The following is a 23,289-nucleotide window of genomic DNA, read 5'->3' on the forward strand; positions in this document are numbered from 1 at the left end:
GAGGTTGGACGACCGGTTTGTGATCATCTTCCATTAATATTTTGTGCATGCAAAGCGTTGGACTTATCCCTTTCAAGTCTTCAATTGACCATCCAAGAGCACTTTTATGCTTTTTGAGGACTTTGACAAGCTTATCCTCTTGAAGAAATTCAAGGTGAGAACTTATGATAGCCGGGCACTTACTTTCAGTGTCTAAAAAGACGTATTTGAGGTTCTCCGGTAGTTGCTTTAGTTCAGCCCCCTTCTTTGGTTCGTCTTTACTTCCTTCCACTACTGGTTGCCTTAGATCCTCCCATCGATTGTGGCGAGGAGTTTTGGCAAATGACGTTTCCATCATGGCTAAAACTTCACTGTCCTTTTCATCAATTATTTCCTCCTCTTCGAAGATTGATAGACTCAGAAATCTTTCCATTGTAACTTCTGTGTTGTCAAAGAATTTTCTTCATCACAAATTTGCTTAATTACCTCAATATGTTGACTCGTGGCAACATCATCCTTGTACTTCATCGTGTTTCGCACATCAATCTTCAATTCTTCATCATAAACTTTCAAAGTCATCGTACCCTCTTCTATGTCGATCAAGCATCTCCCGGTTTCCAGAAAAGGTCTTCCCAAAATGATTGGTATCTCTTCATCTTCGGGCATCTCTAAAATAACAAAATCTACCGGAAACACGAACTTGTCGATTTTCACCAACACATCTTCTACAACTCCGTAGGGTCTTTTAACGGATTGGTCAGCAAACTAAAGTGTCATACGAGTATCTTGTACTTTACCTATTCCCAATCTTTTGTAGATGGATAAAGGCATAAGACTCACACTTGCCCCCAAATCGATCAAAGCTTTCTTGAAAGATCTATCACCAATTGTGCATGGAATCGTTACCGAACCTCGATCTCTTTTTTTAACTAGGATCTTCATCTCCTGCAAAATAGCACTACAAGTTTCAGTTAGAATAATCGGGTCACTGTCGATTGTTCGCTTCTTTGAAATGATATCCTTCATGAACTTCGCATATGTAGGCATTTGCCCCAGTGCCTCTAAGAATGGAATATTCAGCTCAAGTTTCTTGAACATCTCTAAAAACTTCTCGAAGTTCTTCTCATGTTGTTCTTTCTTCTTACTCCTTGTGGGAAAAGGAAGTCTAACCGCTGGTTTAGGTGTAGCAACTTTTTCTTTGACTACTCCTTCTTCGCCTGTGACCTCTTTTCTTACTACCTCATTTTCTTTAATCTCAACATCTACTTCAATCAACATATCCTCTTCATCAGAGTTTTTCTCATGTGTTTCTTTCAATTTATTGCTCCTTGTTGTCACAGCGTTCACATGATTATTGTCTCTAGGATTTGTAACCGTGGCACTTGGTAAAGCACCCTGTGGTTGAGTGTTGGTCATTTGTTGTGCAATCTGACTCATTTGAATCTCCAGATTTTTGATTGAAGCTCCTGTGTTCCTAAGAGTGCTCCTTGTTTCCTCTTGGAATTGAGAATTGTAAGCGGCCATCTTTTCAAAAGCAATTTCCCAATCCGCTTTCTTTGGTACCTGTTGTTGACCTTGAGTTTGGAACTGTTGCGGATGGTGCTGGAACTGTTGTTGATATGGAGGTTGTTGTTATGGAGGTCTGTACTGTTGCGTCTGAGCTGGAACTTGGAACTGGGTTGATCCTTGCTTCTGAAAGTTTCCTTGTTGATCCTTCCATGGAAAGTTAGGATGATTTTTCCATCCTGGATTATATGTATTGGCATATGGATTGTTTTGCCTTAACATATGAATTTGTTCCACCTGTTCTTGTGTTGCCACACAATGCATAGCAAAATGTGGCCCACTACATATTTCACAAACAACGGAGGTAGTTGGCTCAACTTGAGCTACTTTCTGTTCACCAATATTCATCTTCTTCAATCTTCTCTCTACCTCAGCCGCAATTTGTTCTTCCATTTTGACTACCTGATCAGCAAGCTTCAAATCAATTTTTCCTTCTGGTTGGCTCATAGCGCGGTCATATAACTCAATGTGCTCATTGGCGGCAATCGCTTATATGATTCTCTTAATACCAGTGGCTGTTGAAAAGTTAGTTGAGCCACCGGCGGCAGTGTCGATAAGCTGTTTTGTCTTAAGTCGGAGGCCATTTACAAAAGTCTGCATTTGCTCGGTTGGGTCCATTTTATGAGTAGGACAAGCAACCAAACACCTCTTAAACCTTTTGTATGCATCTCCCAGCGATTCCCCTTCTTTCTGCTTGAAATTCACAATATCATATCTTTTTCGAATAAAGACTGATGCAGGGAAATATTCATTAAGGAAAGTTGTTTCCATTTGTTGCCATGTTGTGATGCTTCCAGCTGGAAGTGAATAAAACCATTCTTCCGTGTCTTCGGATAAAGTGAATGGGAACATCACGAGTCTCTTGGCTTCTTCAGAATGGCCTTCAATCTTCAATGATGTTGTTGTGGTGAGGAATCTTTGTAGATGCTTATTTGCATCTTCATTGATTCTTCCCGCAAACGGCTTGCTCTCCAACTGTCAGATAGTTGAAGGATGGAGTTGGAAGTGTGCCACATTGACCGGTTGGTTTACGATGGTCATTCTTCCAAGCGGGGCATTAGCCCCTCCATAGTCTCCTAAAAGCCTCTCTGGGGGAGGTGGATCAGCTGCCATAGTTTCAGGCTCAGATTCTGACTGTTCGGATGAACTAGATATTCTTTCTTCGTCTTCTGATTCTGAAACTATAGGAGATTCTCATGTTGAAGCCAGTCTTTCCGTTTAATTTCTCGGAGTCGTGCTCGCAATAGCCTTTCTGGTTCTGTGTCAAAAAGAAGTTCAGCTGAGGCCTTACCTCGCATACAAGATTAGAAGTCGATTAGTTTGAAGTGAACAAAAAAATAAAACTAAACAAATATAAATTCAGCAAAAATAAAATTTTAATTGTAGAGCAATAAAATTTTAACTGACTAATTAACACTTATATTTTGGCAATCCCCAGCAACGGCGCCAAAAACTTGATCAGAAAATATCAAGTGTACTATTTTTACCGATGTAGTAATAATGGGTTTTACCCCAAGTATCGATCACGTGGATTGCGTAGGAAATACAAGTGATTTGACTCGGTCAGTTAAACAAAAGTTCATATGGTGTGTTGTTTCAAATAAGTGACAAAAGAGATTAAACTACTAAGAAATAACGAAAGTTAAAACTGAACTTTTAAAGATGAGAAAATAATGCTAAGGTAGGGTGTGTGATTCTCTCTCTAAGTCCTCTGGATGAAGATCTCGTTAACCCGTTTATATGGTTCAATTATTCATTCTCAAGAATGATTATCCTAAGTCCTTAGTAACAATCTTATTTGATTTAAACTCTGATTACTTAAGTCCTTAGAGAAATCAGACAAAACCCAATCATTAATTTATCAAGAATTTCCGAATAACCAGATTATATCCCTAGTCCTAGGTGATGATCATAAGGTTCAATTGTATACAAACCCTAAAAATTGTAGTCCTACGAATTGTTAACCACAGAACAATCCTTATTGATCCGATAAAGAAAGCATTATAAACATTATACATTTGACTTGAACAATACAAACTTTAATGAAATACCAAATCCAGAGTTATTACAGATCGAATCAGGGACACCCCCCTAGCATTGGGGGGTTTAGCCTATCATAGTATTCAAAAAGCACAAATGAAAAAGTTTAGACATTACAATCAATTGGGAGAACTAGGATCTTCAATGGTGTCCACCGTTGAATCTCTTCACCTTCCAAAATCTCGCTTCGTCTCTTTTCTCTCTGCAATTCTCTATTACGATCTGTCAAAAAGTGTCTTCTCCTTTTGCCCTAGGTTGTTCTTATTACTCCTCCCATTCAGGTTGCATTGAAGTACCAAAAATACCCTTACTGGTCCCCTTCAAGTGAGGAAAGACAAGAAACTAAGCTCAGCACGCCTCAACAACACGGGCCGTGTTGCTGCACACGGGCGCCCGTGTTGTTCCTCTGCTCCTTTGCCCAAAAATTCAATTTCTACGCATGTTTCCACACGGACCGTGTGCAGGAACACGGGTGCCTGTGTGAAACCTCTGCCTTGCCTTCCAGAAATGCTTTTCCAGCCACTTTTTGACACGGACCGTGTGCATGCACACGGGTTCCCGTGTTGACCTCAGCTTTGGCTCTTTCGACTTCTTTCTCCGCTCGTGTGCGCCATAAGTTTCTATCTCTCCCCTGCATCAACCTGGCCAAGAACAAACTAACAACCAGCGCATAAAACGACACTTTTATAATACTCAAAACACATTAAAATGCAACAAAACCATACAACCGAAAAACAAGAAACTTACTTTAAAAACATATGCCAATGCCACTTAGTATTACCAAGATTACGAATTTCGGTCGAAAAAAGGTTCGGAAACTTACTAGAAATGGTGACCGATCAGGTATTTGATTTGGATATTGGGGATGCTTATAAGAAGCCCGTGGGTCCTTGTACGAAGCCCAAGAGGAGGCTATCCGAGGGTCCTTGCATTGTAAGCCCAAGAGGAGGCTATGGGAGGGACAAGTCGTTTATACGAAGCCCAAGAGGAGGCGTGGTATAGTTGGTTTGAGCTCTTAGAGCGATTTCACCGGGAAACCATACTCTATGTCCTAACCTAAACTAGGGAGATTCTTTGCACGAAGTCCAATGGAGGCTATGGGGAACCTAGTGTTGTACTAAGTTGAACAAGTATATATAACATGAACAAACACATGAACAAGTATGAACAAACATGGACAAACATGAACAAGTATGAACAACTACATATATATGTCAAAGTGTGTGTATATAATGGAGTTTATGAAGGAAATATACCTGTAAGCATGATCCATTTGTATACACGGGGCTCGGGACTCATACTCGGGGAGAGGCCCATTGAGTTTATTCAGAAGCTGTGTAAACAAGTATTTACAAAGGGGCTTGGGACTTATACCTACATGGAGGCCCATGTTTTATTTTATAAAACATGGTTGATTGATTTTTGAAGAAAATACCCTAATTTTGATCTTGTTATTCGAGGGTTTAAATCAACTTGGTCGAAGTATAAAAGATAGGTATATATACAATGAAAAACCTAAATTTATACAAAGGAATGGGGCTTATACCATAATGGATGCCCATGTTTTATTTTATAAAACATGGTTGATTGTTTTGAAAAAGATGCAAGTTTTGTTGTTTGAAAACAGTTTGAAAGTTTTGAAAGAAGTTTTCTGTTTAAAGAAAAACTGTACAAAGAAAAAGGAAAGGGACTTATACTCTCTAATAATCGAGAGGCCCACTGAGTTGAAAATGAGTTGCATGATTTGAAAGTGAATTGATTACTGTTGTGAAAACAGTTGATTGAGTTTTAGGCTTACCTCGAAGAATGATAAAATTGGATTTCTGAGTTTGAGGTGTTACCGTGATCCTCAAGTGATGTGCTTGGAATAAAATAGGATCTCAACAGATATTAAGCATCCACACCAGCAAAATAGAACGTCGGATAAGCTCATAGCTTACAGCATTCTATGATCTTCCAGTAATTGTTTAGGGACTCCTACAGCAAATGGAAGACCAAACAAAACAGATAAATCCAAAAGACAACAGAGAAATAATCTCGAAGTCTCGGATGAAGTGAGAAAATTCAAGCAACGTGTAATGGTAATCAAAATGAAACTTACACAAATATTATATGACAATATCAAATTCAAAAGAAAATAATCTAAGAGAAGATATTTTTTGTGATTTTTTTGGATGAAGTTAAGTTAATTAATAATGCTAATTAAACAAATAATTATACAAATAATTAAACTTAACAAGAAAAAATAATTCTTTTTATCTCTATGGTGGACTGGCGCTTTCAGGAGCGTTGGATGAGAGCTTAAATGAGATCTGATGGCTGCAAGCGTGAGAGCACGTGGTATGTACGTGGAACCAAACACATGGAATCCGTTCAGTCTTCAAACAAAAACGCGCGCTTCATTTTGAACTCAGCCAATGGCAAGGTGACACGCCATCATCCCCAACCTTTGGCCGTCGTTTTAGATGGACTTTTACCCACGGTTGAACCTCCATAGCCATAGCCCCAGAAATTTCAAAAACGCAAGATAACAACAATAAATCTAATACAGGGCCAGGGTACGACTTGGTTTTGCTTCCTGAATCCAATGGTGATCTCCTTTTTGGCCAATTTCACCTGTAGCAAAAAGACCTAAAACGAAACCCTAAAAAACCAAAAATGGCATATCTCTGTCCTCGTGACTAAACACAAATTGAACCACCCAGAAACGTTCCACACATCATAAAAAACATAGATATGCAATTAAAATGGATTAAAAACATGTATAAAAGCAAAATCGAAGTTGAGTTAGAGGTGTGTAAACCGTGAGTTCTGAATGACTGTTCTTGAGGTTTTGATGCTTGAAATTGATCTGGTTAGCTTCAGGAATGTTCAAGGATCATGTTGATGCTCTTAAACTTGCTTGAAACCTCTTGAATCATTCTACAGACCTCCACCTGTTTTGGCTCCAAACTGAAAACGGCCATGGTGTTTCTCCACATCCAGAAGTGTTCCAGATGCTTGGATCACTTCTAATTGATGTATGGAAGGTGTTTGAAGTGGTAGATTTGGACAAGCTCGGGTAAATTTCAAGTTTGGAAGTTTTGGCTCAAACTTTGCAAGTATGGATTTTTTGTGAGCAAACTGACTTTGGCTTGATTTTATGGTGGTTTAAAGTGACGAACAACTTCTAAATGATGTTTAGAAGATGTTTGAATGACACCTTTGGTTAGAACTTGCAAGGTTTGGGATTTTGCAATTCTACCTCTTTTGGAACTTATGAAACTTACGACTTAAGAAAGAAAGAAAAAACCATTCTTTGAGAGGTTTTGGTGTCCTTTGGAATGTGATTTTCTTCTCTATTTATAGGCCACGAAATTTGGTCACAAGCCTTGGCAATTTGAGATTGCAACGATGGTTTTTGGCTTAAGAGATAAAAGAGAATATTTTCATTAAATGTATTTGGTTAAAAATGTTAACCATGGTTAAAAATCTCACATACTTCTTATCTCTTTCCAATACTATCTCAAGAATTAAATATCTTTCACTCATTGCTTTTTTTGTCATTTCTTGCATCATACTCCAAAAAGTGTTCAAACTTTGTGAAGAAATGGCTTATAATTCAAGCATAAGGACCTCTAATGACAAAATTCAAAACCATAGCTCCACTTCATAATTTTTCATGCTCTTGATCATTTTGGAAAGCTCATGTTACACACTTCAAAACCCTAGTTGAAAGTTTCTTCAAGACATTTAAGGAAATGGGTGAAAAAGATCCATGAACTTTGAAGAAAATGAGATTTTAAGTGAAATTTTCAAAAGATACCAACTTTGAAGCTCCATATCTCTTAAATGGTTGATCTTTTGGAAAATCATTTTATCTGACAAAGTTGTTCATTGGATCAAAATCTACAACTTTCATGTTGGAAGTTTTTTTGAGTTTGTAGGTGAAATTTTGAGTTATTCCCTTCCAAAGTTTGGAAAAAACCATTGAAAAACACTTAGAAAATTTTCTAAGTATAAAAGTCAAAATTTTGACTTTTTGATTCTTGATTGATTTTCTTGATTTTTCTTGATCAAATGACTTCATATATCATATATTGATGATTCAAAACTTCAAAAGTCATGGTTGACCAAAATTCCCCAAAAGTCAATGGTGATCTTGTACAGTTGAACCAGGCTATCCTCACCAAATGAGTGGTATGAATGGATCACATTGAGTTATTGGAGGATCTTGAGCCATAGTTTAAGTTGTGGCATCATGTTCTGATTAAAAAGTCAGTTGTTCAAGTGAATTAGGTCAAAAACCCTAATTGTCGACCTGATGAAATTAATGACTGTGGGTCTTGAATTAAGATGTAATTTCCATTGGATATTGTCATATGGATCATTTGAAAATGATTGAAACCTTTGAGTGATCCCCTGGGGCTTTTTAGGGTTTCCCAAATGTGATCCCTGATTTCAGTCCCTGATAGTTCAAAAACCCTAATCTGATGATTTGAAATTTCACTATTGATCAATCCTTGTGTCGGGGATGTCTTGAGCCAATATATTAGGTAAAAATGATATACTTGGGGTCTTGGGGTCATGTCCCAAGTCATTAGGTCAAACCCTGAGCAAAAGTCAGGGGTATGCTATCTTCAGTCAAAACCCTAATCTGGTTGATTCAAAGTCTCTGAGCTTGTTGAAATGAATCTTTGAGGACCAAATGTTGTCTGTTGATGAAGATGGTTCTTTTGAGATGAAGGGAGAACAAAACCCTAGTTGTTACTTGTACTGATGAGTGATTTCTTGTTTAAACCCTGTTGAGTCACAAGTAGCAAACACAAACTATGCAATTTGTTAGAGATGCAAATGATGCATATGCAATTGATATGAGGTGGTATCTTAGGTAAAAAATTGGGGTATGACAGTAAGAGTTAGAATCCAAGTTCTTATAGACTATATGATTGGGTAATGTATTTTGTTGTGATTACCTCTTCATCTTTGTAATTTCATAAAAACCTAGAAATGTAGGATTTGTGGTAATTTCTATGGATTTGTGTGATAAGAATGATTTTAATGATACATGTGGTTCAATAATGATTAATACTGATTGTACTGCCTAGTCCCGCAGGTGGGCCGCTGAGCAGACCCTGTTTTACAAAACGTTTTCCAAACTTTGAAATGTCATAACTTTTGATCCGTAACTCCTTTTTAGGTGTCCTTTGAAGCATTTTGAAGCTTAAATAATTGTCTATATGATAGAGTAGGATTAGTTGGAATTTTTTTAATTTAACTATGATGTTAATTGTGAATAACATGTAATTATGAATGTATGTTATGGATAAGTTGTTTATGATCAATGTTCATGGATGTGTTATGTGGATGATAATCATGAATGATGTGATTGATTTACTAAATGCTAATGGATGATTGATATTGGATTGATTGTCATGTTGTGTAATGTTGTGCAAAGTTGTAAACATGTAATTGTGTAGTTTAAGAGATAGAGGGATCGTCTTAAATGCATGAGTCTTGTTTTATTGCACACGTACACAAGCATGAGTCTTTGAAAGTGGCAATGTTGGGTAATCTCGTGAAGGTTATTTACTTGTCCCAAACCTAACGAGTATGGGGCTTTGAGGTGGTTATCTAGTCCAGAGAGAATGACAAACGGCCTAATCGGAAATGATAACGCAGGGATCCACCTGCATATTGCATAGAGTCACACTCGAGTCGCACGTATCGGTGTGAAATTTTATTATGTGTGATTATGTGATTTGAAAGTGTGGATGTGAATTTGATTGATACACATGTTTTATGAAGAGAGATGAATTGTGAAATATATGCTTGTTTATGTTGCATTTCCCATTATTATATTTTCTATGATAATTTGAATTTTCTCAAGGTCAAATTCGTCAAGCTAATGCTGGAAATCAGAATGGTGATGATTAGTATCGTGCTTAGGGGAAGCTCCAGAGGAACAATCCTCCTACCTTTGAGGGAGAGCATGAACTAGATAAGGCTCAAGCTTGGTTGAAAGCGATTGAGAAGATCTTTCGAGTCATGAACTGCACCGATGCTCAGAGAGTGCAGTTTGGTACTCACATGTTGGAGAAAGAAGCTGAGGATTGGTGGGGTAATACTGCTCAGAGGTTTGATGAGGAAGGTATTCAGGTTACTTGGGATCTTTTCTGTGATGCCTTTCTGGAAAACTATTTTCCAGAAGATTGTCATAGAAAGAAGGAAGTGGAGTTTCTTGAATTGAAGCTAGGAAATGGAATGATGGCGGAGTATTATGAAAAGTTTCAAGAGTTGATCAAGTATTGTCCTTACTAAAATACCATGAATGCGGAACGATCTAAGTGTTTGAAGTTTATGAATGGTTTGAGGCATGATATCAAGAAGACGGTTGGTTACCAACAGATTACTTGATCTGCGGAGTTGGTTAACAAGAGTCGGATTTACGATGAGGATAGTATAGAGTGCTTCTCACTACAAGGCTACGAATGAGAAGAAGGGTTAATATCATGGGAAACCATATGATAATAAGAAGAAAGATGGTTTTGGCGGAAATCCAAGTGGGGAAGGATCTAGTGCTCCGATTACGTGTTTCAAATGTGGTGTTGAGGGACATCGTGTTGTTGATTATTCCAAAGTTGAGGTAACATGTTTCAAGTGTGGCAAGAGTGGTCACAAGGAAAACAAGTGTGGAGTTGGTTTGAATGTGACTTGTTACAATTGTAGGGAGCAAGGTCACATTAGAACCAAATGTGATAAGCCAAAGAAGGAACAAGCAAAGGGGAAAGTGTTTGCATTGTCTAGGGCGGAGGCTTCTACCGATGATAGGCTAATCCAAGGTACGTGATTTATTAATGGTACACCTTTGATTGCTATTATTGATACTGGTGCGACACATTCTTTCAATTCTTTGGATTGTGCTAAGAGATTGAATCTTGTGTTATCTGATATGCGTAGACGTATGGTTATTCATACACCTGCTACGGGTTCTGTTTCTACTTCTTATGTGTGCTTGAATTATCCTTTGAGTATTTTTGGTAGAGATTTTGGGAATTATTTGGTTTGTCTTCCGTTAGAGCAACTTGATGTGATTTTGGGTATGAATTGGTTGGAATTTAATCGTGTGTATATCAACTGCTTTGATAAGACTGTTATTTTTCCTGAGATTGGTGTTAAGGAAGATTTTTTTTTTTTTGCTAAGCAAGTCGATGAATCTGTGCAAGATGGAGTTGAATTATTTATGTTATTGGAAACCTTAGATGTGCATGAGAAGAGAACCATTGAGGGATTGCCAATAGTTTGTGATTTTGAAGAGGTATTTCCTGAGGATGTAAGTGATTTACTGTCGGAACATGAAGTTGAGTTCTCGATTGATTTAGTTCATGGAACTAGTCCAGTAGCGATGGCTCCATATAGGATGTCTGCTTCTGAGTTGAAGGAGTTGAAGAGTCAACTTGAGGATTTGCTATAGAAGAAGTTTATTCGTCCTAGTGTGTCGTTGTGGGGTGCACCTGTTCTGTTGGTCAAGAAGAAAGAAGTTTCTATGAGGATTTGTGTTGGTTATATGCAATTGAATAAAGTGACGATTAAGAAAAAGTATCCACTTCCAAGGATTGATGATTTGATGGATCAATTAGTTAGAGCTTGTTTGTTTAGCAAGGTTGAATTGAGATCTGGGTATCATCAGATTCGCGTGAAGGTAGAGGATATTCAAATGATTGCTTTTAGAATGAGGTATGGTCACTATGAGTATTCTGTTATGCCGTTTGGTGTGACTAATGCACCTGGTGTATTCATGGAGTATATGAATATGATTTTTCATGATTATTTTGATAAGTTCATGGTTGTGTTCATTGATGATATTTTGATTTATTCTAAGAGTGAATATGATCATGCTGAGCATTTGAGAATTGTGTTGTCAGTGTTGAAAGAGAAGAAGTTGTTTGCTAAGCTTTCTAACTGTGAATTTTGGTTGAGTGAAGTTAGTTTCTTTGGCCATGTGATTTCAAGTGGAGGTATTTTAGTTGATCCGTCGAAGATTGAGGCTGTATCTCAATGGGAATCTCCTAAGTATGTTTCTGAGATTAGAAGTTTTCTTTGTTTGGCTGGTTATTATAGGGATTTCATTGAGAGATTTTCTAAGTTATCTTTGCCGCTGACGTTGTTGACTAGGAAGGGTCAAGCTTTCATTTGGACTTCGCAATGTGAAGCAAATTTTCAAGAGCTTAAGAGAAGGTTGACTTTTGTTCCTATTTTGATTTTGCCGGATCCTTTGGAACCATTTGTTGTGTATTGTGATGCTTCATTGCTGGGATTGGGTGGTGTTTTGATTCAAAAAGGGCAAGTGGTAGCTTATGCTTCAAGGCAACTTAAAGTCCATGAGAGGAATTATTCGACGCATGATTTAGAGTTGGCCGCCGTTGTGTTTGTGTTGAAACTTTGGAGGCATTAGTTGTTTGGATCAATATTTGATATGTATAGTGATCACAAGAGTTTGAAGTATTGTTTGATCAAAAAGAGTTGAACATGAGGCAACGAAGATGGTTGGAATTCTTGAAGGATTATGATTTTGGTTTGAACTACCATCCTGGAAAAGGGAATGTTGTAGCTGATGCATTGAGTAGGAAATCATTGCATATTATAAGAGTTTGTGAGTGCTAAGCTTAACACTCACTGAATATTACAAGATTTTGTGAGGTTGAAGATAAAGTTCGTTAGTTTTGATTTGAACAGCATTTCAGTATGTTTGCAAAAGTTGGATACTGCTTCTGATCAGAACTTCCATATTTATAGGCGTTTGAGAAGATGACCGTTGAGTTGCATTTAATGCATTGCGTGAATAGTACAACTTTGCATTTAATGTTTTCACTATTTTGTCAACTACCTCGAGCCATGTTTTTCCTGCTTTTACTGACTTTGCCTTTTGTAGCTTCTAATGTTCCTTTTGTCGGTCAGAGATTAGACTTAATAGCCTGTCATCTAGTACTAGCTTCTGATCTCGGATTTGTGAATACAATGTTTGAATAATCAGAGTCCTAGCTTGGTGTAGAGCATCTTCTTGTCTTCTGACTTTGAAGAGCTTGAGCGTGATATCATAAGAACTTCAGTGCTTCTGCTTCTGACTTCATGTTCTTCTGATGCTTCATAGACCATGTTCTGATTCTGCTTGACCATCTTCTGATGTCTTGTGAGAGCATGTTCTGATGTTGCAATACTGAACCTTCTGAGTTAGTGTTTTTTAGCGCTGAATTGTGCATACTCCTTATATATTTCCTGAAATGGAAAATGCATAGGATTAAAGCACCACATTGTCTTATACAAAATTCATATATATTGTTATCATCAAAACAAGAATATTGATCAGAACAAATCTTGTTCTAACAATCTCCCCCTTTTTGATGATGACAAAAACATATATAATTGATATGAATTTGCAATCAGAATATCAGATGACCAAAGGCAATTACACAGTTATAGCACAAGCATATAATCAGAGTGTGTGAATATGTCTCCCCCTGAGATTAACAATCTGCCCCTGAAATTAATACTAGAAGAATTTTATAAATAAAAGACTTCCCTGAGTATTTTTCCATTTCAGCAGAGACTTTCACTTTGCCTAGAACTTCCGAAAATTCAGAGCTTCTGCTTCTTGCTTCCATAGGACAGCTTCAGAGCTTTGAATTTCTTCTTTGTAATCCATCAAATCATAGCATGCTTGATTTTATCAGAACATTCTTGAATGTATCAGAGCATCATCAGAGCATCTTTACATCCTGAAATGTATTAGAGCATGCTAGACGAAAATATCAGAGCATGAATGTATCAGAACATTCTTAAGAAGGAAAATGTATCAGAGTATTCAAAAGAGAATATATTAGAGCATTCTACGAATGAATATCAAAACATTCTTCTTCTTGCTTCTGATTATGAAGCTTCGCAGCATTAAGCTTGCTTCAATTCTTTAAGAACATGTTTCTTTATAAAATTGCTTTTCCCCATGTATTTGCTTCTCATGTTGAGCCTTTTCAGAATATCTTCAATCCTACAAAAAATCTCAAAGACATAGAACTTGCAAATAATGTTAGCAATGTTGAGACTTAGTCCCAGCAACTGATATAATAAATAAAATCAATTATCCTGTTTCTCCCCCTTTTTGTCATAACATCAAAAAGCATATAAAAGATTCAGATTATAAAAGACACATAAAATGAAGAAGATAATATTTCATTGATCAAAATATACCAGAAGTACAAAAGATATAGAAGCAGATGCAAGAAACAGATGCATAAAAACAAGAAAACATCTAAGACCAAGACAAACTACGACGGGCCAAGCTTAGAAGCTAAGAAGGCCAGAAGGTTTTTAATCTCAGTAGTGTCTTCTGTTTGCGTCTTCATGAATGATCTGAACTCACTGTGAGTATCCTCATCCTTGTCCAGACGAGAAGCTAGATCAGCTTGATTCTGTTGAAGAGCCATCATGGTGTTTATCAAAACAAAAGGTCCAACAGAAGAAGCTTCAAAGCTATTGTCCAAAACAGTAGGATTCTCAGCACTTGCTTCAACCATGAGAACATCACTTTGATTTTCCTTAACAGGAGATTTCTCAGTCAGAACATTGAGTTGAGGCTTCCACACAACCATAGCAAGAGGATGTACTTCTTCAAGCTCATCAACAAGCTCCTTCTCTTCAAGAGATTTCCAGCTTCTGATGGGGTGATATTACTTACCATCATCTAACTCCAAAGAGTAACCAGAAGGTCTCGGAGCGTCAGTTGAACATCTCTTCTAGATATACACAACTTACCAGCAGCAACATGATCCATCTTGGAGTCATGAGCAGCTCTCAGAGTATCTAACCCAGTTCTGACTTTATACTTTAACAAGTCATAACAAGTATCAATAGAGGGTTCACGAGCATTGAAGGTGAAACGATAGTCAGGGTAAAAAAGACAATAAGGTTCAGGTTCTCATGAGAATAAGGCAGAGGTGATAGAAGGGGTTAAGGAGGATGAAGAATCTGTGGTGGAGGTTGTTGAGAATATATTTTTAGAAGGAATCTGGGGAAAGACATTATTTAGTGGTTGAGGGTTGAGAACTGGTGTAGAAAGAAGTGGACGGTTTCTTTTTGTGGAGGTGGAAGAGGATGGAATTTCAGAAGGAGGTGGCTTTTTCTGAGGGGGAAGGTTAGAAGAGTCTGCATGGTAAATATCATGAATGAGTTTCCCAAGCTGTTCAGAGGTTCTTGGTATTTTGAGAGACCCTGATGGTTTCTTTTGTTTCTTTGCTTGCTTAGCATCAGGTCCTTCTTCTGTGACCTTTCTCTTCAGCTTATTTTCTTTCTTCTTCTTGTCCTTATTTCTTAACTCATCCAGAGATGGAAGAGTTCTTCCTCGAATCCAAGCAGGATCAACAAAAGTTTGTGGTTTAATACATGACTTCAGATAGCGTTTAACATATTTGTCTAGTTCCTCTTTGAAAATATGAGAGAAACTCACAACAGGAGTTCATCTTGTCAGAATGTCTGGAAACACTATTGGAGAAGTGGTCACCTTTTCAATCAGCTGCATCCTTTTTAGAGATAGAGCATTCAAAATACTTCCACGGATAGTAGTCAAGTTCTGAGACGAGCCAGCTGCTCTCATAATATCTAACAAGCCACTCTCAGTCAGAATATCTGAAATCATTCTTCCAAAAGGAATAGTATTCTTCTTGAGTTTGGGATACTTCTAACATTCTTCATCTCTTGATTCTTCTATATTTGTCTTCATATGTTGAAAAAGAATGTGTGGTAGATTGACTCTCATGCCTTTTTCAATGCAGAATAATATATACTTTTGATCCTGATTGACATAGGTAGCAGAGTTTGATGGTTTTCTATGATAGAGAGATTCCAAAATCATCTTAGCCCATACTCTGTAGGAAGGCTTCAAGTCAGTAGTGTAGGGAGAGGCAACACCCGAAGAAAACAACTCTCAATCAATTTTATCCCAATCAGTTCTACCTGGGATAGCTCCTGTGATTCCATCTATACCCTCAAGACTGTACAACTTCCTAATTCGCTTTTCAGTCACAACAACTTCATGCCGTAGCACGAAGGAGATAATGGCAGTTGAAGTAACTGTAGCATGTGTCCAGCAAGGGGTTTTGTAAAGATATCATCCCATTGATGGTCTGTATCAACAAATTTTAAAGATAAAACACCCTTCTGAACATAGTCCCTAATAAAGTGATGTTTGATCTCAATATGTTTAGCTTTGGAATGTAAGATTGGATTCTTAGATAAACAAATAGCAGAAGTATTATCACAGAAGATAGGAATGTTACTCTCATATATCTGATAATCTTCTAGCTGAATCTTCATCCAGAGCATCTGTGTACTACATCCAGCAGCAGCAACATATTCTGCTTCTATTGTAGAAAGGGCAATTGTAGCTTGTTTCTTGCTATACCAGGAGATCAGGTGACTTCCAAGAAACTGACAACTTCCAAAAGTACTTTTCCTTTCAACTCTATCTCCAGCGTAATCAGCATCACAATATCCTACTAAGTTGTAATCTTCAAATCTTCTGTAGACTAAACCAACATTAGTAGTACCTTTCAAATACCTCAGAATTCTCTTAACAGCTGTTAAGTGAGATTCTCTAGGATCTGATTGGAATCTTGCACACAGACAAACACTGAATAAAATATCAGGTCTAGAAGCAGTAAGATATAAAAGAGATCCAATCATACCTTTGTAGAGCTTCTGATCTACCTTCTTACTTACCTCATCCTTACCTAAAACACACGTTGGATGCATAGGAGTCTTTGCTTCTTTTCTTTCTGAAAGATTAAACTTCTTCAGAAGTTCTTTCACGTACTTGGTCTGATGAACATATGTTCCTTCATAAGTTTGATTGATCTGGATCCCAAGGAAGTACTTGAGTTCTCCCATCATGCTCATTTCAAACTCAACCTGCATAGATTTACCAAACTCCTCTCCAAGTGTAGCATTAGATGTTCCATAGATAATATCATCAACATATATTTGGCAAATTAAAATATCCTTTTTAAAAGTTTTACAAAAGAGTGTTGTATCCACTTGTCCTCTAGTGAAACCATTATCCAGAAGGAATGAACTTAATCTTTCATACCAAGCTCTAGGAGCTTGCTTCAGACCATATAATGATTTCTTTAATTTGAAAACATGTTCTGGAGACTTAGAGTCTTCAAAACCAGGAGGTTGGTGGACATATACTTCCTCATTTATATAACCATTTAAGAAGGCACTCTTAACATCTGTAGTTGTTGTGGATTGGCTGTAATTTTTGGTAAAACTAATTGTGGTTCTATCATGTTAAAATCAATGTCATGACATGCTTTCTGCTGTTAAGAAGTCCTTCCTAATGCAGGACTTTACCGGATGTCAAGGCCGATGTCATGACGTTAGCAGCTGTCCGTTATTTTTTGTTACTACTTTATGATTGTTTGATCTGATAAGACCTTATGCGCTATATTTGGTAATAATGGATTCTGATCTGTTTCAAGCACGCCTTGGATGATTTTTTATGAATTCCTTGCGTAATGGAGATTGGTTCAATTAGGTTTAAAACTATGTTGTGGATCCAAGGCCCATTTGCTGTATTGTCTGAAGGCTATTTAATCCGTGCAGGTGCTGCTGTTGCCGTCAGGGGTTTGTGTGTTGAGAAACTGTTTGAGTTATTTTGATTTAGTTTTCTCGTTGTAGTTTTCTTGTAATCCAAACAATCATCATGATGATTGTCTTGGTCTAGGTGTTTTGGTTTGAGTTGTAAGAAGTACTCAAAGCTTTTAAGCAAGAGTAATATTGTACTTGATCAAAGCTTTTAAGCAAGATCAAGTTGTGTCTTTGAAGAGTGTCTTCTGTTATTACTCGTTTGTTAGTTTTTCATCACTGCTGTGATTGAGGGGGAGTGAGTAGGATCTCTGGTCTAAGTTGTTTTAGATTGAAGTTGCATTGGGTAGATATTAAGTGAGAGGCGTAATATTGAGTTGTATTACCTTGAATTAATATTACTTATAGTGGACTTCCTCCCTGGCTTGGTAGCCCCCAGATGTAGGTGTGTTTGCACCGAACTGGGTTAACAATTTTCCTGTGTTGTTTTCTGTTTACACTTTGTTCATTTGTTTAAAAACATTCAGATAGTGATGTCGTGACATCCTGTAAGACATCGCGTGTCTGAGTCCAGAATTTCAATTGGCATCAGAGCAGGCACCCTGCCTGTTTTTACTGGGTGAGATCTAGGGAAAGTATTTTCTGGTTCGATGGACAAAGAAGGTGGTGGATTTATAATGAGACCACCCATTCTGGATGGCTCTAATTATGATTATTGGAAACCTCTCATGGTGGCTTTTCTGAAATCCGTGAACAGCAAAGCGTGGAGAGCTGTAAACAAAGGATGGGAACATCCTGTTATTACTGATAAAGATGGCAACAAAACTTTTAAACCAGAGGAAGATTGGGACAAAGATGAAGAGGCATTGGCGCTTGGCAACTCTAAAGCCCTAAATGCTTTATTCAATGGAATTGACAAAAATATATTCAGACTGGTTCACCAGTGTGAACTAGCCAAAGATGTCTGGGATATCCTAAAAACTACTCATGAAGGCACCTCCAAAGTGAAGATGTCAAGACTTCAACTGCTAACTACAAAATTTGAAAATCTAAGGATGAGGGATGATGAAAGTATTAAGGATTTTCATATGAATTTACTTGATATTGCTAATACCTCAGGAGCTTTGGGAGAAAAAATGTCTGATGAAAAGTTGGTGAGGAAAATTCTTAGATCCCTACCTAAGAGATTTGATATGAAAGTTACAGCTATAGAAGAGGCACATGACATCAGCAGTATGAAGGTAGAGGAGTTAATTGGATCTCTTCAAACCTTTGAGATGGGAATCAATGAAAACTCTGAAAAGAAGAACAAAAGCATAGCCTTTGTGTCCAACTCTCGAGAGGAAGTAGAGGAAAGTAGTGAAGAGAATCTATCTGAATCTATAGCTATGCTTGGCAAACAATTCAACAAAATTATAAGAAGAATGGATCAGAAGCCAAGACCTAATGTCAAGAACATCTCATCTGACATCAGTAGATCTTATGACTCTGGCAGAAGAGATAAACCAGAAGAAAAATACAATCACAGTAAAGGGATTCAATGTCATGGATGTGAAGGGTATGGACATATTAGAGCTGAATGCCCTACCTATCTCAAGAAACAAAAGAAAGGATTATCAGTCTCCTGGTCTGATGAAGATTCTGAGAGTGATTTTGAAGAAGAATCAGCCAAACATGTCACAGCTCTGACTTGAGTTTACAACTCAGATGAAGACTCTAGTGAAGATGAGCTATCCTTTGAAGAACTGGCAACCTCCTACAGAAAGCTCTGTATCAGAAGTGCTGAAGTATGTCAACAAGGTGAAAAGCAGAAGAAATACATAGCCCAGTTGGAGGCTGATAACAAAGAGCTTAATGAAACTATATCTGAACTGAATGATGAAATTATCCTGTTACAATCCAAACTTGATCAGATGACTAAATCAGTAAAAATGTTGAACAATGGCACGGATATGCTGGAGGAGATCTTGCAGGTTGGAAAAAGTTCAAGAGATATGTCTGGCATAGGATTTGTTAGTGCAAAGAAATATGTCCAAGATAGTAGCAGAACTAAACCTGAAGCTGAGATGTCGAAGCTGATGTCAAAACATGTGACTCAACATCACGAGAAAGGTGAAATGAAGAGAAAGTTTCAAAGATGGAGATGTCATTACTGTGGAAGATTTGGACACATTAAGCCTTTTTGCTTCAGACTATATGGATATCCAGATCAAGCTCCTTTTTACAAAACTAAGCAGATCATGCCCATCCAGAAGCAACAATGGAAACCTAAAAGTATGGCTTTAATAGCCCATACATCTCTTAGAGTTTCAGCCAAAGAAGACTGGTATTTTGATAGTGGATGCTCCAGACACATGACTGGACTCAAGAATCTGCTTGTTGATATCAAGAGTCATTCTACTAGTTATGTAACCTTTGGTGATGGAGCTAAAGGAGAAATCAAAGGAGTTGGAAAATTAGAGTGTTCAGGAGTGCCAAATTTAGAAGATGTTCTGTTGGTCAAAGACCTGACTGCCAATCTTATAAGCATCAGTCAACTCTGTGACCAAGGATACCAAGTCAACTTCACTAAAGATGAGTGTGTGGTTACTAATGAAGAAAAGGAAGTAGTAATGAGGGGTGTCAGATCCAAAAATAACTGCTTCTTGTGGGTGTCTCAGGAATCCAGCTATTCTACTATATGCTCTTAAGAAGAAGAAGCAAAGCTATGGCACCAAAAACTTGGTCATCTTTATCTAAGAGACTGGGCAGGCAATGCTGATAACAGAAAAAGAACTTCAGGAGGATGTTCCTTCTTGGGAAGTAGCTGTTCTAAACTTGTTTGGATGAAACAAATGTCAACAGAATACAATGTCACACAAGATGTCATGACATTATATTGTGACAACTTAGGTGCCATCAACATTTCAAAGAATTCCATTCAGCACAGCAGGACCAAGCATAGTGATATTAGACACCACTACATCAGAGATCTTGTTGAGGACAAAATAATTGGCTTGGAACATGTTGCTACAGACCTTCAACTTGCTGACAGTTTTACAAAAGTCTTAGATGCAAATAAGTCTGAAAATCTAAGAAACAAATTAGGCATTTGTCTTTGTGAAAGATTATGGCAATTAATTGGGGGTGGGGCCAACACTATTTCTCTCTCCAAATCTTGGATATCATTACACATTAAAGTGTATTTTCCCCCCTTTTTGCAAGTTACCCAAACGGTTTCCATTCCTCCACAACCTCTCTTCTACACTCTCGCTATCTCACTGTGCTTCTGCATTCATCACTCCTTACCCAACCTCTCACTTTCTCTCACCATGTCTCAGAGTCCTTCCTCAAAGAAATCTTCTCCTATCTCTGAAACAGCATCAGGTTCTAGGGCACCAAATGTTGTGAGCGATCAAGATGTTGTGCTGGATGTTGTGCCATTGAACTCTGTCCCTCCCTCCGATTCTGCTCGCAGTCAACCAAGGAAGATGCATGCAAGAAAATCAACCGGAGGATCTGTTCCAGAAACTTTTTCTGTCCAGGGAAGAGAGGGCTCGTCCTATGTTCATAATGCGATTGCAAATATTGTCACCAGAATCTTGAGTGAAGGGCACAAGGTTGAAGGAATTTCTGTTCCTCTAGCCCAAATGCCTGCTTCCGATGATGATCAAGGTGAGCAAGATGATGCCAGCAAAGATTCTGATAAAAATGATGAGACATCTGCTGATAAAGATGATGAGACTCCTGGTGTTGCTAAAGATGTTGAGACATCTGTTAATAATGAGACCCCTGTTGCCAAAGATGTTGAAACATCTGAAGCTATCAATGTTGATGCATCTGGTACCAAAGATGATGAGACTCCTGCTCCTGAGAAAGATGAAGATGTTCCTGCTGTTCCTGCTAAGAAAGATGAAAACCCTAATGTGCATGATGTGGTGGACCTAGATGATCTTGGTGATCCTATTGATATTGCTGATGATGACCTCATCTCCAGCATCTCCAACAGGGTCAATGCTCGTAAGGGAAAACAAGTTTGTGAACAACAGTCTCTCAAGCCACAGGTTACTCCTCTGAAGACTGTTACTAAAGAAAAGATGAAGAAAGTTCCTACTGGACCCTCAAAGTCTGGAAGCAAAGTTAGTGTGAAGAAGAGGAAGGAAAGAAGCATTTCTGAATCTGAAGCTGATGTCCCAAGTGATGTCCCTGACATTCCCTCCAAGAAGAAAATTGCTGTTACTAAATCTGCTACAAAGGTCCGTGATGTTCCTTTGGATAACATTTATCTGCACTATGCTTCCAATGCAATCCAGTGGAAATTTGTGTATCAAAGAAGGCTGGCCCTTGAAAGAGAGTTAGCAAATGATGCTCTGGAGAATCAAGAGGTAATGCAGCTCATCAAAACTGCAGGTTTGATTAAGACTGTTTCTCAATTCTCTAAATGCTATGAAATGCTTGTGAAAGAGTTTATTGTCAATTTATCCCAAGACTGTGCTGATGGTAGAACAGATGATTTTCATAAGTTTATGTTAGAAGAAAATGCATAGAGTTCTCCCCTGCTGTTATCAATCACTATCTAGGTAGAAATGCTGAAGCTCAACCTGAGCTTGAAGTAACTGATAATGATGTCTGCAACACTATCACTGGGGGTAAGGTTAAAAAGTGGCCCATCAAAAGCAAATTGTCTGCTAATCACACCTCTACCATTGCTGTTGGTTTAGGTAGATTCATTTATGCTATAGGGACCAAGACTGTGTTTGACTATGGGACCTATATTTTTGACCAGACTATGAGACATGCAGGTACCTCTGCTACTAAGCTTCCTATTGCCTTCCCATCCCTAATATGTGGAATCATCCTAAAGCAATACCCTGGCATCCTGAAAGCTAAAGATTCTGTCTGCAAAAGGGAAAGTGCTTTGACTTTTCACTACAAGCTGCTTCAAAGGACTGATGCCTCAACATCTGCTGGGACATCTCAAACTAGCAAGTCTGTGACCAAAGCCTCTCTTATAGCTGAGCTGAAGGAGACCTGCAAAGAGCTGGAAAATAGGAAGATGAAACTTGAACAGCTTATACAAAGTCTTGAGCAGTCTGCTGATAGTGATGATGATCATGCTGCTGGTGGTGACGGTGAGAAGATGAATGATGATATGGATGCTGATAGTGAGGATGAATACAAGTCTAGTAGCTCCAGTGATGAAGAGATGAGTGAGGAGGATGATGATGGTACTGCTGGCTCTGAAGATTAAATTTTCATTTGATATTTGGCTCCTTTTGTGGCTAAAAAGGGAGAGTAGTGTGGTTGAAGTGTGGTTGTGGTTTGTTGCTTTGATTGTAATGGTTGTAATGGTTGTCTTGGTGTTCTGATGATTGTTCTGATGATCTTTTGGTTCCTTTTTCTTGGACATGTTTTTTTTTGGTTCCCTTTATTTGGGTGTTCTCTTGTTCTCCCTGACAATGACAAGTGGCTTCTGTAACAACTGATTAAGTAGTTGGTTTTTGGTGTTTAATCAAGTTGAAACAATTTATCTTCAGAATTTATTTTTCTGTTGTTAGCTGCTGTATGCTCTGATATCTGTGTTGCACCTATTAGTGTTTTAGCCAAAAATTCGCCAAAGGGGGAGTTTGTAGTTGTTGTGGATTGGCTGTAATTTTTGGTAAAACTAATTGTGGTTCTATCATGTTAAAATCAATGTCATGACATGCTTTCTGCTGTTAAGAAGTCCTTCCTAATGCAGGACTTTACCGGATGTCAAGGCCGATGTCATGACATTAGCAGCTGTCCGTTATTTTCTGTTACTACTTTATGATTGTTTGATCTGATAAGACCTTATGCGCTATATTTGGTAATAATGGATTCTGATCTGTTTCAAGCACGCCTTGGATGATTTTTTATGAATTCCTTGCGTAATGGAGAATTGTTCAATTAGGTTTAAAACTATGTTGTGGATCCAAGGCCCATTTGCTGTATTGTCTGAAGGCTATTTAATCCGTGCAGGTGCTGCTATTGCCGTCAGGGGTTTGTGTGTTGAGAAACTGTTTGAGTTATTTTGATTTAGTTTTCTCGTTGTAGTTTTCTTGTAATCCAAACAATCATCATGATGAT

At 37.9% G+C, this 23,289-nt stretch overlaps 1 protein-coding gene across 1 annotated transcript; it reads right to left on the reverse strand.

The window, feature by feature from the left end:
• Positions 1-744: 744 nt before the first annotated feature.
• LOC131625452 (uncharacterized) lies at positions 745-1,503 on the reverse strand. The gene has a single exon (XM_058896319.1). It carries the CDS (start codon positions 1,501-1,503, stop codon positions 745-747), a length of 759 nt encoding a protein of 252 aa, XP_058752302.1.
• Between the last annotated feature and the right edge of the window lie 21,786 nt (positions 1,504-23,289).

The sequence above is a fragment of the Vicia villosa genome, unplaced genomic scaffold, assembly GCF_029867415.1.
Source record: "Vicia villosa cultivar HV-30 ecotype Madison, WI unplaced genomic scaffold, Vvil1.0 ctg.000217F_1_1_3, whole genome shotgun sequence".
Taxonomy (NCBI): domain Eukaryota; kingdom Viridiplantae; phylum Streptophyta; class Magnoliopsida; order Fabales; family Fabaceae; genus Vicia; species Vicia villosa.